The 15,584-nt window shown below is 46.0% G+C and overlaps 1 protein-coding gene across 2 annotated transcripts; it reads left to right on the forward strand.

Moving 5' to 3' along the window:
• Nucleotides 1–1,409: 1,409 nt before the first annotated feature.
• Nucleotides 1,410–13,868, forward strand: NQO1 (NAD(P)H quinone dehydrogenase 1). Of its 2 annotated transcripts, XM_045989272.1 has the most exons (7): nt 1,696–1,812; nt 7,019–7,138; nt 8,607–8,771; nt 8,882–9,012; nt 11,110–11,223; nt 11,921–12,022; nt 12,955–13,868. In XM_045989272.1, the coding sequence occupies exons 2-7, from the start codon at nt 7,135–7,137 to the stop codon at nt 13,258–13,260; spliced, it is 822 nt and encodes a 273-aa protein (XP_045845228.1). In that variant the 5' UTR covers nt 1,696–1,812; nt 7,019–7,134; the 3' UTR covers nt 13,261–13,868. The 2 variants fall into 2 exon arrangements, with proteins under 2 accessions (XP_045845227.1, XP_045845228.1); XM_045989271.1 differs by lacking the exon at nt 7,019–7,138 and having other exon boundaries at nt 1,410–1,812.
• The last annotated feature ends 1,716 nt before the right edge of the window (nt 13,869–15,584 follow it).

Raw genomic sequence — 15,584 nt, forward strand, 5'->3', positions numbered from 1 at the left:
TTTTCATTTCTAATTTTTCTGATGGTTACACTTTATTTTTTAATTATTTTTAAAAGATTTTTATTTGACAGAGAGAGAGAGAGATCACAAGTAGCCAAAGAGGCAGACAGAGAGAGGGGGAAGCAGGTTCCCTGCTGAGCAGAGAGCCTGATGTGGGACTTGATCCCAGGACCCTAAGATCATGACCGGAGCTGAAGGTAGAGGCTTCACCCACTGAGCCACCCAGGCACCCCTGATGGTTACACTTTAAAGTTCTATTCTTCCTTCCCCTTCGGCAGTACAGGCATTCGTCAGAGATATTGCGGGTTTGGTTGCAGATAACCACAATAAAGTAAGTCACATCAATTTTTTGGTTTCCTAGTACATATAAAACTTATGTTTACCCCACACTTACTCTAGTAAGTGTACAATAGCATTATGTCTAACAATGTGCATATCTTAATTTAAAAATCCTTCATTATGTGTGTATTTTAAGATTTTATTTACTTATTTGAGAGAGAGAGCGAGGGAGCAAAAGCAGGGTAAGGGGCAGAGGGAGAAGTAGGCTCTCTGCTGAGCAAGTGGCTGGAAGCATGGCTTGATCTCCAGTCTCTAGCTGAAGGCAGGCATTTAACAGACTGAGCCCCCTTGGTGGGAGTGTGGGGAGGGGGAGATATACTTCATTGTTAAAAAAATGCTAATCATCTGAGCTTTCAGGGAGTTATCATCACGGATCACAGATCAACACACCAAATATAATGAAAAGATTTGAAATATTGCCAAGAATTACCAAAATATGTCACAGAAACAAAACAAGTAAATGCCGTTGGACAAAGGGTGTCCTCAGATTTGTTCAATGCGAGGTTGCCACAAACGTTAAATTCATTAAAAAAAAAAAAATCAGCATCAGCAAAGCAGACTAAAACAAGCACAATAAAACCTGTAGGATTAAGACTTTAGCTTTCACTTGGTAAGGCTTGAGAATTTTTCTCTGTGCTCTGTTCAGCTTCTCCAAGTAGGGCTGTGTGTAAAGCCACTCCACCTTCATTTGTCTTGGCTGTTCTTAAATGCTTCCCTGTTACTGCTATCGCCCCTGGGATGAGCTCTTGGGGCACAAAACCAAACCGATCCCAGGAGCAGGGGTTGGCACCAAGGGAAATGCATCTTCCTGGACCCTGGAGGGCAGAATCTGAACCTAGCCAAGGAAGAAACGAATTCCCAATTCCCTTTCCCGGGAACAGGTATCCCAAGCTACCTCAGGCATCAAAATCGAAGTCCAGAGTCACAGTGACTCAGCGAATTTGAGGCTTAAGGACCACAACCCTGTACACCCTCCTCCTTGTCTGCCCCATTCCGTGCGAAGGCGCTTTCCGGAGGCTGGGAGAGGCACCAGGGCGCGCCGGGACTCCACCAGACACTGGCACCCTGGTGTCCCCAAGTGGTTTCTGGACAGAGTCCAGATGGGCATGCCACCCGCACCCGGACTCTTTAGCCGCGCCCTCTCACCGCCCCTCCCCCCCGCGTCTTCAAGGCCCCCTTCTTCCACGTCGGGGGTCCCCGGGGGTCCCCACTCCCGCCCCCAAACTCCCCTTCCTTCCCAGAACCGCAGCCTAGGCGCGCCCCGCCCTGTGCCCCAGGTCCCAGAAGTCGGCTCCGCCCTGGCGGGCCCCGGTCCAGTGGGCCGGGCGCGAGGAGCTATAAAATGGCGGGCGCTCTGCACGGGGCACCCCGGAGCCCCAGCCTCTGTCTGCAGACCTGGTCCACTACAGCCCCGCGACGACTTTGCCACGGCCAGCAGCGCAGCCAATCAACGCACCACCCGAGCCCTGGCTGGTGAGTGCCTCGCCACGCTGTGGAGCACAGAGGCTCCTGGCCCACGTTTGTCTGCGGGAGCCCCGAGGGGCTTGGAAAGCAAAGGGATTAGCATCCTGGGATAAGCCCTGACCAGACAACGGAGGGAAGGGGAACTCCTGTTTCTACTCCATTCGCACAAACTGGGTGGGCGTTTTAGAGAGACTTGACCTCGGAAGCAAAAAAAAAATAAAAAAATAAAAATGCCTTCCAGAACAGGCTGGAACCGGTCGTCCGAGGGCAAATTTGGCCCAGTAGCACACTTTGTTTGGCCTTACATACTTTAAAACATTTTGGTATAAGTTGCTACTATCCACAGTAAATATTGTTTATTTCATTTAAAAAGGTGAATTCTCTGCTTCTGGAGGAAAATTAAAAAGATCCAGTGATGGCTGGAGCTGGGGAAGTTGTTCCCTTTAGTTGGATAGAGACCAGCCCCAGGCTGTCTGGCCAGGGGACAGTTTTGATTGTGACCCTTGGGAGTGACAGAGCCTCCCCTCTCCACCATCTACCCGAGGGGTACCTTATGGGTCACCCCAACTTTACCTGATGCAGGCCTGGCATCAGAGACACCCCAGCTGCAAGGAACACCTGCAGGCGGAGGGTGCTCTTTCCCAGAAAGCCTCATTCCCAGATGGGACAGTGCTACCATTGAGGCAGCTATCTCCTCTGCTGCAACAGAATTCCACCTTGCAATTTCCTTCCCTCTGAACCTCGTTCTGTTTTCTGAAAACACACAGGCAGAGAATCTCATCTTGCCAAAAGGAAGTGAGGGGATGGACTTAATGTTGCGGTTGACAAACTAGGGTTAGAGTCTCTGTGAAAAGGGCTGAGCCAGGGATTGGAAGCCCACCCAGAGTTTCTAGAAACCTAGGGAAGCGTCTGAGAGAGACTGCTTTGCAGCTGACAAGGCTTCCTACCTGCACCTTAGGGGTTCTGCTTCCTTCAAAGCTGTCCTCAGGGCACCAGCACTCCCTCCTCCAATACAGGGCAAGAGCCAGTTCCTGATTTTCCCATCTTACAGAATATTCTGTGCATCCAGAGTGTTTGTTACAACCACGAAGTGCCTCTGACTGGCATGTACGTGTTCCTCCAGGAACCCGAGGAGCCCAGGAAGCAGAAACAGCACGCACAAACCTGGTTAGAGGGCCTGCCCTTATTCTGTTGCTTCTTCTTCTGCCACAACGATGGTGTGGATAATGTTCCCTTTTACCGCTAAAGATATCTGGATGTGCTTTACATTAAAACAAGGTGCCATGACCTCTTTTCGTTCTCGTCCAGCTTTATCTTCTTCTGTCGTTTAAGTTCTATGTTGGTCTTGAATGAAAGTGCAGCTCCATAGAGTACCATGCACTCTGGAATGTTCGAGAAAACTTGGTTTCGGATTGGCCCGAGTTTGAAGGCAGAGAATTGTAGGAACGTGGTAGCCTTAGAAGAGGACAGAGGCCAAGTCCCCTGAAACAGTCGGGAGGCTTTGGCCATACACCAAAATGTATGCTCTGTGGAAATATTGTGTGTTTTTGCACACTGGTGTATCCCAAATGCCTAAAGCAGTGCCCAGTGGGTAGGAGGTACTCACTCAAGCCTGATGGAGAGGTTGAGAGGATGAGTTAGAACATGAGCATTGCACAGGGAGGGAAAAAGTTGACTCTGGTGGATAGAGAACGCAAAAGCCGGTGGGGAAGGAACAAGGGATCTGAGAACACAGAAAAGGACAGAAACAGGGAGCGTATTTCAAGCAGGGACTGAAATCTGAAGAGAGTTGCATTAACAAGGACAGGCTCAGCTTTGGGATAAGCAATGGCTTCTGTTAGGTCATTGGTGTGCCTGGCAAACAGAAATGAACGTTAAATTAGAAAGCCCCATTTGTCTTTCAAACCTCTCCTGCAACAGCGGCTCCCCTGAAGCCTTTCCTTATCGGCCAGCCCTGAAGTGAATGGTTTTCCTCAGGAATTTTGTCCCTGGTCTCCCCTGTCAGGCTAACGCCATTAGTTTTCTGTGTGTCTTTCTTAGTTCCCTTCTCAGGGTAAATCCTGAGAAAATCAAGCTTGTCATACAGCTAGGTAAGTGGCAGGAAGGGCCACTGGACCCTTCAAGTCCAAAGACCGCAGGTTTGTCCATGGAAAAGGACTGGCAACGAGTGACTTGGTGTTATGATGTGGGGTATGATTCTCCCGTTTACCCTTTCCCTCTGGCAAAGCAACACAACTACTCTGTGGACTGCAAATCAGTGTTGTGTGTGCAGAACCTTTTACGATTTTCCTACTGCGTTGCTTTTAGGAATCAATATATTCCAGATACTGAACTTTGTTGGTTCTATTTCTCGCAAATATGTCCTTCCTGTTTGTGTCTTTCTCTCACATTGCTCGTATTTGAAGGTATCAGGCATCCTGTAGCTAGTAGCTCATCAGCTACTCATCAGCGAAAGGGTAGATAGCCTGATTTTCTCATTTTACATGAAGTACCTTTATATTTTACTACTTAGGAAATGCTTGTTGATACTGATTCTGTTAAAATGGGGCGCCTGGGTGGCTCAGTGGGTTAAGCCTCTGCCTTTGGCTTGGGTCATAATCTCAGGGTTCTGGGCTCGAGCCCCGCATCGGACTCTCTGCTCAGCAGGGAGCCTGCTTCCTCCTCTCTGCCTGCCTCTCTGCTTCCTTGTGATCTCTGTCAACTGAATAAATAAAATCTTTAAAAAAAAATTTAAAATATTTATATATAGGTAGGAAGCCAAGAGAATAAAAGTCTGACAAAGCAGTATTCAGTAAACACTGATATAACAAATGCAAAGTTAAGTCACAGAGGAAATGTTCGTCGGAACTTCAGGTACTCACATTTCTCCCGAGAATGGGAAGTCCTGGAGTTGATTAAAAAAAAAAAGGATGAAAAAAAAAAAAAAAAAAGGCTGGGGGTAGGAGCTTGTTGAGGCAGCCCCAGGAGCTCTTTTCCCTCCCCCCCGCCATCCAAAGCAGATAAACCACTTTCATAGCATTTAAATGCCCTATCAAGCTTGTATTCCGCCACACGGAGTTTACAGAGCCTGAAACGCCACGAGCAAGCATGGCGACGCTGCTCTCGCGAGGGTGGGGGCGGGAGGCTGACACCTGCTTGAATTTAACCCGAAGCACCTGCGCCCATTGGAGCTCCGTCCGTGGGCACAACTGTTACCAGGAGCGGTGGTGGTGGTGTAATCCTCCATTCTCTTCCATACTCTGCCCACCCCTACGCCCCCGCCTGCCTGCGGTTGTGTAGATTTATCTTTTTCTCTCCATATATATATGGAGTGTATGTGTGTGTACTTTAAAAAAAAAATAATCTATACACGCAGCGTGGTGATTGCAGTCTCAACCATGAGATCAAGAGCCCTAACTTCCCTCACTGAGCCAGTCAGGCGCCCCTATGTCTATATATTTTAAAATTACTCCAGTTTCAGGGGCGCCTGGGTGACTTAGTCGGTGAAGCATCTGCCTTCAGCTCAGGTTCATGCCACGGTCCTGGGATCGAGTCACATGTCGGGCTCCCTCTGCCCCTCCTTTCACTTGTTCTCTCAGTCTCTCTCTGGCTCTCACGTTCGCTGTCTTACAAATAAATAATACTCCAGTTTCACCTCTCACTATGCTAACTTTCTTGACTTGTTTGTGCCTCAGTGTTCCCATCTATGACACGAGGATACTCATTGTAGCTATCTCAGCATTGCCAGGACAACTGCAAAAGAATGCAAAGCACTCCAAGCAGTGCCTAGCACATAGTAAGCACCCATTAATGGTATTCTTGCAGAGAAAGGCATATAGCATTTCCCTTGTATATGGAATCTAAAGACCCAAACAATGAACAAACAAGAAGACATATACCCATAAATACAAAAAAACAAAGGGACTTTGCCAGAGGGGAGTGGAATAGGCAGAAGGACAAAATGGGTGAAGGGGAGTGGGAGATCCGGGCTTCCAGTTATGGAACGAATAAGTCGGGGTGGGGGGCAGTGGAGGGGGAAGTGAAGGGTACAGCACAGGGAATATAATCAGTGGTGTTATAACAGTGTGGTGGGGTAGGGCAGGTGGTAGCTACATTTGGGGTGAGCCCAGCCTAATGTACAGACATGCAGAATCACTGTGTTGTTCATCTGAAATGAAAGTAACATTGTGTGTCAAATATACTTCAGTTAAAATAAAGAAGAAAAAGGGGCACCTGGCTGGCTCAGTTGGAGGAGCTCAGGATTCTGGGTTGTGAGTTCGAGCCCCACCTTGGGTATAGAGATGACTTTAAAATAAATAGAACTTTGGGGCGCCTGGGTGGCTCAGTGGGTTAAAGCCTCTGCCTTCGGCTCAGGCCATGATCTCAGGGTCCTGGGATCGAGCCCTGCATCAAGCTCTCTGCTCAGCGGGGAGCCTGCTTCCTCTTCTCTGCCTGCTTCTCTGTGATCTCCATCTGTCAAATAAATAAATAAAATCTTAAAAAAAAAAAAAAAGCATCTGCCTTTGGCTGGGGTCGTGATCCCGGGATCCTGGGATCAAGCCCCACATCGGGCTCCCTGCTCAGCAAGGAGCCTGCTTCTCCTCAGTGAGGAGCCTGCTTCTCCCTCTCTCTCTCTCTCTGACCCTCCTCCCCCCATTCATACCCTCTCTCTCTAATAAATAAAATCCTAAAAAAAAAAAAGAACTTAAAATGCTGTTCTTGTAAGACTATAGCATTCCTGTTCTAACAATTTTATTAATACAGGTCCAAGAAAAAATAAATAAATCTTTCCCCTCTGTCTCTATCTCCTTGTCATCTCTTAGCTAAAAAAACTAATTTCCCCTCATACCTATATACTGCAAATCTACCCACACATATATGTAGTTTCTTTCTTTGTCTTTTTTTTTTTTTTAGAGGGAGTGAACAGAGAGGGAAGGTGGAGAGGGAAAAAGAATCCTAAGCAGACTCCATGCCGACACAGGGGTCAATCTCACAACCCTGAGATCGTGACTTGAGCCGAGATCAAGAGTCAGGCACGTAACCAACTGAGCCACCCAGGTGCCCCAAAGATTTATGTGTCTTTACAATTTTAAAAGATTCAGCCTGATTACTCTCCTCAAAGGTGAATGCAGTTTGTATTCTCACCAACAACATGCCAGTCTTCCTGCAGTCTTAATAGACCTCAGTATTCCTTGTCTTAAATTGTTTTGCCAATCTTTTTTTTTTTTTTTTTAAGATTTTATTTATAAGTAATCTCTACACCCAACGTGGGGCCTGAACTCACAACCCTGAGATCAAGACTTGCACCCTCCACGGACTGAGCCAGCCCGGTGCTGCAGCTTTGCCAATCTGATGGGTAAATAATAATCTCTCTCTTTCTCTCTTTTTTTTTTTTTAAGATTTTATTTGTTTATTTGACAGACAGAGATCACAAGTACGCAGAGAGGCAGGCAGAGGGGGAAGGGGAAGCATGCTCCCTGCTGAGCAGAGAGCTGGGTGCGGAGCTCAATCCCAGGACCCTGAGATCATGACCTGAGCCGAAGGCAGTCTTAACCCACTGAGCCACCCAGGCGCCCCTAATATCTCATTTTAATGTGCTTTTCGTGAGGGCACTTTCCTAAAGTGCTGGGCAGACTTGCTCATTTGTTTTTTGTCATTGGCATTTCTTTATCCTTGTATAGCAGCAGTGGCCTTGAGTTGTTTTTCTGTTGCATTGTCTTTTTCTGTTTATAGGCATTGTTTGGGATTTTAACCCTTTGTGATAAGAGTTGCAGATACCTTCTCCGAGCTGATTGTCTTCTGACTCTGTTTATGGTGCCTTCTGGTACACACAAATTTTTAATTTTCATGTGACTTTATCTGGCAAGCTTTTCCTTCATGGTTTCTGAATCTCTAGTCTTTCTTAAAAATATTCTCTATCTTGAGGTTATACAAATTCTCCCTTTAGAGCTTTACTCTGCCAGGAATTTATTGCTCTATGTTGTGTGTTTGTGGGATACTGGAAAAACAAACAAAAACCCACTCAAAATACAAAATTGAATATAATAGACGCACTGAAAAGTGCACAAATTCGAAGTGGCTTGTCACAGACTTGTGTGATTAGCACCCAGATGAAGAAATAGAACATCGCCAGTACCCGCAAAGCCCCTTCTCATCACTACTCCTTGACAAGGGGAACCACTATCCTGACTCCTAACACCTTATATTAGTTTTCTAAGGGGTTAATTCCATTTTCATGCAGATGGCCAATTAAGTATGCCAACAAAATCAGCCACTAAGCTAAGATGCCTTCTTTATTTGTTGGTACTTTTAAGGAGAAAATACGTTTCTGGCCTCAGTGGGTGACTGCATCCCCTACTGCCTAACAAAGTAGACTCTCCCTTTCTTTTCTTCTTCTTCTTTTTTTTTTAAGATTTTATTTATTCATTTGACAAACAGAAATCACAAGCAGACAGAGAGGCAGGCAGAGAGAGAGAGGGGGAAGCAGACTCCCTGCTGAGCAGACAGCCTGATGCGGGGCTTGATCCCCAGACCCTGGGATCACGACCTGAGCCGAAGGCAGAGGCTTTAACCCACTGAGCCACCCAGGCGCCCCTCCCTTTTTTTTCTTTTAAGTTTATTTATTTATTTAGCAATCTCTATGCCCAATGTGGGGCTTGAAGTCACAACCCCAAGATCAACAGCCCCCTGCTTTGCCAACTGCGCCAGCCAGGCACGCCTGAAGCTGATTCTTGCCTTGTGGATCCTGGCTTGGCTGCCCTGCAGCTGAAGCTTTGCTGCTCGGTAACTGATTTTCTCCATATGCCTTGTGTGTACCTGAGCAGCCAGAAGAGCACTGATCGTCCTCGCCCACGCAGAGAAGACATCCTTCAACTATGCCATGAAGGAGGCTGCGGTGGAGGCCTTGAAGAGGAAAGGATGGGAGGTCACTGTGTCAGACCTATATGCCATGAACTTCAATCCCGTCATCTCCAGAAAGGACATCACAGGTAGGAGCAGCTCCCTCCTTTCATGAGGTCTCTGTGGCACGTCTCAGCTGTGGGTTCTTTGGCCCTGCCTGGGCCCTTTTGGCTCCAACCTGTCTTTTTCCTTGTGGCAGGCAAACTGAAGGACCCGGGGAACTTTCAGTATCCTGCCGAGTCTGCTCTAGCTTATAAAGAAGGCCGTCTGTGCCCGGATATTGTGGCGGAACAAAAGAAGCTGGAAGCTGCGGACCTTGTGATTTTTCAGGTGTGGTCAGACAGCAGAGGAGGTGTCGGGACACTTGAGTTCTTACAGCCCGAGCCCGGTCACCTCGTTAGCTATGTGATCTTAGGAAAGTCAGTTACCCACCTGAGTGCATTCTCTGTAAAGAACGGTGATGACTTCAAAGGTGCGCTATTACACAGATTGATAGACCTGGTGCACCTGGCCGTACTCCTCTATGGGAGGAGTGGCTACAGAAGTGACACCAGAGCTTGGCACTTTTCTTCAATTAGTGATTCCTTGTGGGATCTCTCCCAGTTTGCCGTTGCCCCCCTTTTCTGCATCAGTACCCCGAAGGGTCTGCCGAGGGAAGCATGGGAGACAGACCTCTGGGAGCCTTCCAGCTGAAGGGCCCGCTGCTCTGCTTAATGTGTTCCAGCTGCAGACTGGGGCCTTTCTTCTTCTGGAAGCTGTCACCCTGCTAGGCAGTCAGTACTGGGCATGCATATGCTTCTTGTTAGGCCTCTTTCCTGAAAATGCTAGACTGGACTCAGTGGCTTTGCTTCTCCCGGTTCTAACCAGCTTTTTGATACTAAACCTGGGATGTCTGTGACACGAGAAACAGCACAAGGAGGGCAACGCCAGCTGTGGTTTTTGCAATTATTCAGTCAGCTGCAAAGAATCCAAACTTTTAGGTCTTTTATTCGACCCTCAAGCCTGCTGCTATAGATCAAAGCCACGCGCCATTAGCCCGCGTCCTGTCCCGGAGAATGCCTTCTTGGGGGCGCATTTTCTGTTGCATCGTATCCTGGTGCAACCAAGGCAGTGGCAGGAGCAGCTTTCAAGTCTGCATCTCATATTTTAGAATTGGAGTGGATCTTGGGGGTCTTTTAATTTAGCTTCTATCTGACATGTAAGTTTAATTTACTATAAGTACAGCTGGGCAGGTTGTGCACTGCCAAATAGCAACATCAAAGGGCAATGTATATACACTGCAGATTTTTAGATTTATTAGATTTGTAGATTTATTACCAAAGGATGAGAGGCAAAGTCTTACTATAGAAGAATCAGCGTACTATGAATGATAGTCTTTCAACATGCAAATAGTATCTTGAGGAGGAACACTTTAATTCAAATCGAGGTGCCATGTGGGCTAGCCTCTTGCTCACTTTCCTCACTTCTCCACAAACAGCCAGAGGAAGAATAAACTCTCAATATCCTGCAAGCCAAGCAATTCTATTTTCAGCTCTGACTGTAGAACATTCACAGAGAGCAAATCTACTTGTCTAAACAACCTACACATTTCTCTTAAAAGCTGCAGGTCTGGGGCGCCTGGGTGGCACAGCGGGTTAAAGCCTCTGCCTTCAGCTCAGGTCATGATCCCAGGGTCCTGGGATCGAGCCCCGCATCAGGCTCTCTGCTTAGCGGGGAACCTGCTTCCTCCTCTCTCTCTCTGCCTGCCTCTCTGCCTACTTGTAATCTCTATCTGTCAAATAAATAAATCTTTAAAAAAAAAAAAAGCTGCAGGTCTGGCCCCTCACAGTCATAAATATAAGAAGCCTCTAGAGGTTACTCAAGCCCCTCTTTTCACAAGTGAGGCACATGAGACTTAGGGAAAGTAAGGGGCCCATGGGGCAGAGGTCTTACATCACGTCATTGGCAGAATCAGGGCGAGAACACAATCTTGTTTTCAATCTTGTGTTCTTTCTGTTTTAAAACCCAACTCCCAGGGCGCCTGGTTGGCTCAGTTGGTTAAAGCCTCTGTCTTCAACACTGGTCATGATTCCAGGGTCCTGGGATCGAGCCCTGCATTGGGCTCTCTGCTCAGTGGGGAGCCTGCTTCCTCCGCTCTCTGCCTACTTGTGATCTCTATCAAATAAATAAAAACCTTTAAATAAAAAAAAAGCCAACCCTCTTTCCCCCTCTCCTGTAGGTCAGTAACTATTCAAGTATCAGAGAAAGATAGCAAGTCAAGCAGTGTCAAGTTGACTGACCAAGGACAATAATTTTAATGTGCTAACTCCTCCAGAAGAAATGACAAGGGCCCCGACCAAGAAAGGTTTGCCCTTCTGTGACATCACAGGCAGCAGCTAAGCACCTGAGCCGCCTTCTGATCTGACCCCTTTGTCCTCTGTCCCACAGTTCCCACTGCAGTGGTTTGGAGTCCCTGCCATCCTGAAAGGCTGGTTCGAGCGAGTGCTCATAGGGGAGTTTGCTTACACATATGCCGCCATGTATGACAAGGGACCTTTCCGGGTAGGTGGATGAGTTCTGCTTTCTCTGTCAGCTAGATTCTGGGTCAACTCTCTTCTGAGGCAGGGTTTTGAACAGATATGAAGAGAGATCCTGGGAGAGATGGGTCCGAAAGTTTTCAGAGGTATTTAGACATGACTTTAGGACTTGCTTTAAAACAACCTGGGGAGGTGCCTCTTTAGCACAGTAGGTAGCGCATCAGTCTCATAAAATAGCCCGGGAACCTAAGGGGCAAGGGTATGAGTTATAGCTCATACTGAGGGTTGAAGCTGGGGGGTGGTGTGTGTGTGTGGAAGCATCGTTATACTATTTTCTCTACGTATGATGTTTTCCATAATAAAAATAAAAAAAGAAAGTCTATCTTAGTTTTTTAGAGACCCAACTACTACACAAGAAATATTTTGAGGCCTCCTGGATTCCATGACTAAATACATGTGTAGCACTGCGGGGAGACAGGTAGAAACAACAGGGTTCTACTTGGGCGCCAGCAGTCCACCCTGGTTTTGTGGTTCCCCCGATCTGCCACCAGTAGTGTGGAGTCCTGGGCTAGCCCTGGTTGTGCCTCCTGGAGCCCCACTGAGTAGCTCAGTGGAGTCAATGTGCAGCTGGGCGGACTTGGGTGTTCTTTTCCCCGGGGCTGTTTCATTAACTTCCTGTCACCATGGAGCTGTGGAGGGAAACAATGACTTGCCTTTTGCAGAATAAGAAGACCGTGCTTTCCATCACCACTGGTGGCAGCGGCTCCATGTACTCTCTGCAGGGTATCCACGGAGACATGAATATCATTCTCTGGCCAATTCAGGTTACTTTGTTTTCAATGAACCTTCGGGGGGGGGTGCTAATTAATTGAGGTTTCTGTGGAGTCCAGATCCTGAAGATCCAACTGAAAATAGACCTGAGGGATGAGGAGGAAAGCAATGTAATAATTCAGAACTCCAGGGACAGGGAGCTCCCTTTTAGGCCCTGCTTGTCTTCCCAGGCCCCTTTATTGCAAGAAAAACTCAAATATGCACATGTCCAAACATTGCTGCCTCCTAACCAAGGGCTCGTGCAGGTAATCCCTAGATTCATATAGCCATGCGCCCCGATTCTCTCCAGATGACTGACATCTTTGTCCATGCTTCCTGGCCTTCTCCAGGTGCTGCTTCAGCCTCACAAACTCTTAGAAAATTGTAAGAAATGATTTAGTCCAGAGTGAAGTTAGAACAAAAGTGAAGAATGAGGTAGGCTTTTTTGGGGTTGGTCACTGGACTATCAAGATAATTTCTTCTAAGGAAGAGGGTTGGAGAGAAAAGCAAATGAGGTGGCCATCTTTAAGAGTGAACCATTAATACTGGAGAATAAATTATAAGAATCATTTACGGAGGCTCATCTGGTTAAATGGAGAGGCGGAGAAAGGCACATCTGCGTGCCTTGGCAAGTCAGCTGCCAAGAAGCTGAAACTCCCTTATGTAATAGAACTTCCGGTATTTTTGGCAGAGGATCCCAGGCTGGCAGGGTTTCAAGGTTTTATTCATTTAAAAAGGAGCTCAGCTGAATAGGCTAACATAGGTAACAGCTAGGAATAGAGCACAGGTGAGAGAAAATAGCTATGAATTGATTCTCCAGGGGGGCTCAGGTCCCCATATCGAGTGGCTTACTGGAAAACCTAGATTAACTTTTGTTGTTTGCATATGGCACAAGCTGTGTAGGGTTTGTTCTGTGACTCATGTTTGTGCTTTTGTGTATCCCCAGAGTGGCACTCTTCATTTCTGTGGCTTCCAAGTCTTGGAACCTCAACTGACATACAGCATTGGGCACACACCTATGGATGCCCGAATTCAGATCTTGGAAGGATGGAAGAAACGCCTGGAGAATATCTGGGATGAGACTCCACTGTATTTTGCTCCAAGTAGCCTCTTTGACTTAAACTTCCAGGCAGGATTCTTAATGAAAAAGGAAGTGCAGGATGAGCAGAAAAATGAAAAATTTGGCCTTTCTGTGGGCCATCATTTGGGCAAGTCCATCCCAACTGACAACCAGATCAAAGCCAGAAAATGAGACTCACAAGATTTGGTTTCCTTCTAAATTGTAGCAAAATTGAGGTTTCTTATTCAGACTTCCTTGACTTGCTTTAGTCTTTAAGGTAGGTTTCTTTTTCCACAGGGAATGAATCGGGGATAGAATAGACTGTATTAATATCTTTTTGGTTAGTTTTCTTAAATGTAACTCATTCTTATGATTGCTATCTTGGCAAAATCTGATTAGGCTCAAGAGGCCACTTAGGTTATAAAGCAGGGGAAGAAGTAGAAAGATGCCAGACAATAATCTTTATGGTCCTCTACACAATTTAATTCCTCTTATCAGGGATAAATTTTTAGGGCTAAATGTGGCAAGGCAAAATCCAACTCTTCAATGATATATTTTTCTTTTAATCACCTCTCTGTGGCTTATGACAGAAGGGAATTGCTCAGAGAAAGAAATGACTGAATCTGTCTGACCTAAGGGACTTGTTTAGTAGTTAGTAATCTGTGCTTGTTTATGGTATTGGTTTTAATTACTGCACAGTGACTAATATGCCTAATGTTTTACTCTTGCTTCAACGTCTGTTGTTTGTATACAGTACCTACAGATACCTTCAAGTAAAAGATAAAGAAGTCTCTTTTTTATTTCTATCTTCTAATTTAATGTCTGCAGAAATAAGCCAACACCTCTGTACACTACATCCGCTGCAATGAATGAATTCAGGAAACAGTTACTCCCGGTACTTAGCAACAGCCTTCTCCAAATAGTATTTTATTTCTGAGCTATATAACACACTGGAAGGTTTCCCTCTATCATTGCTAAACTGATGACTTTCCTTTTGGATGCATTTTGGTCCCACAGTTTTGGGGATGAAATTGTAATCCTAGAGTTTCATTAACTCTGAACAATTTTGACATAATATTCCAACTTCCAATTTCAATTATTGAAGTTGGGCTCACGGTCAGTATAACTCAAGTAGAATGTGATGAAATGCCGCCCTCTTGTGTTGCACTGAAAGAAAACAGGAGAGATTAGGCAAAGCAGGGTTGCCTGAAAGTGCAAACAGGTCCTGGACCTGCCAAGAAAATGAGGGTGGGAGACCAGAGCCTCATGTGCTAGATGCTGACAGGCACTTGGGTATTTCTCCCTCTACAATACACACAATGGCATATAGTTAGGTGCTTCAGTTTGAAAAATACTTTCTTGTTACCTTCATCCTCACTGCAATTTTGTATAAATTTCTGAAAGTTCCCAGTGAAATAAATAAAACCCATTTCTACAAACAGACCCACTCACTGGTTTCAGTGAAGCTACTGATAGAGGCATATAGGCAAAAGTGGAATCTACTAGGGAAGATGCGATCAGAGCATGCAAGAAGAAATTATGGTCCCATGTGCCTGGCTGGCTCAGTCTGAGATGCAGCTCTTGATCTCAGAGTTTTGAGTTCCAACCCTATGTTGGGTAGAGAGCATTCCTTAAAAATAAAATCTAAAAACAAATGGCCAGAAGCCTATACGACTTGAGAGCTCTCTCAACAGGGCTGTTTCATACTGAATGGTAATGGAACAACCTATTAAGATCCTTGCAGGGAATCTACAGGACATTTAGAGAGATCCAGGTAAGAATGTTAAAGAAATCCAGAAAAAAATAGAATTTAGTAAACACATGCCTAGGGGCAGCAGTATTTATTGTGATTTGCCTGATTTATTCTGATTTATCTAGTCACTGGGCTAGGTAGTCGTCTAGGCACTGGGAGCACAGCAATGAACAAAACCAAGTACCTCATGCTAGGAAGAAAGAGCAGGCTAAGAGAGAGATGGGATATGAGTAGTTTTGTTTTATAAAGACCTCGATAAGGCTACGTTTGAGCAAAGACCTGATAAAGTGAGAGAGTGAGATGCAGATGCGTGAAGGCAGGCACTCTAGGCCGCAGTGATGACAGAATGCACATATCTGAGGCAGGAGCATGTACAGTGTGAGGAAGAGAGAGGATGGACATTCATGTGACTACAGCAGAGAAAGGAGGAGTGGCCTAGGTGAGACACGTAGCTGAGATCAGCTCATACAGAGCCTTATGAGCTCTGTAAGTATATAAGAATAGAGAGTGGCTGGAGAGTTTTGGGCAGAGCTGTAATGAGACTCACGTTTAATGCTGGCTGGTAGGGAGGAATCAAGTATAAGAGTGATAGAAGCATGGCTTGTGCTTATGGGACAGTGTGACAATCTACTTAATAAATGCTTTGGGCAACAGAGGTGTCAAGTAGAAGACATATTTATAAGGTTCAATATATCTCAAAGGTTGGCGTAACAGTATTTGATAAAGGATCGTATCTGGGTCAAATAAAAACCTCAAAGGTATT

The sequence above is a fragment of the Meles meles genome, chromosome 19 (assembly GCF_922984935.1).
Source record: "Meles meles chromosome 19, mMelMel3.1 paternal haplotype, whole genome shotgun sequence".
Taxonomy (NCBI): domain Eukaryota; kingdom Metazoa; phylum Chordata; class Mammalia; order Carnivora; family Mustelidae; genus Meles; species Meles meles.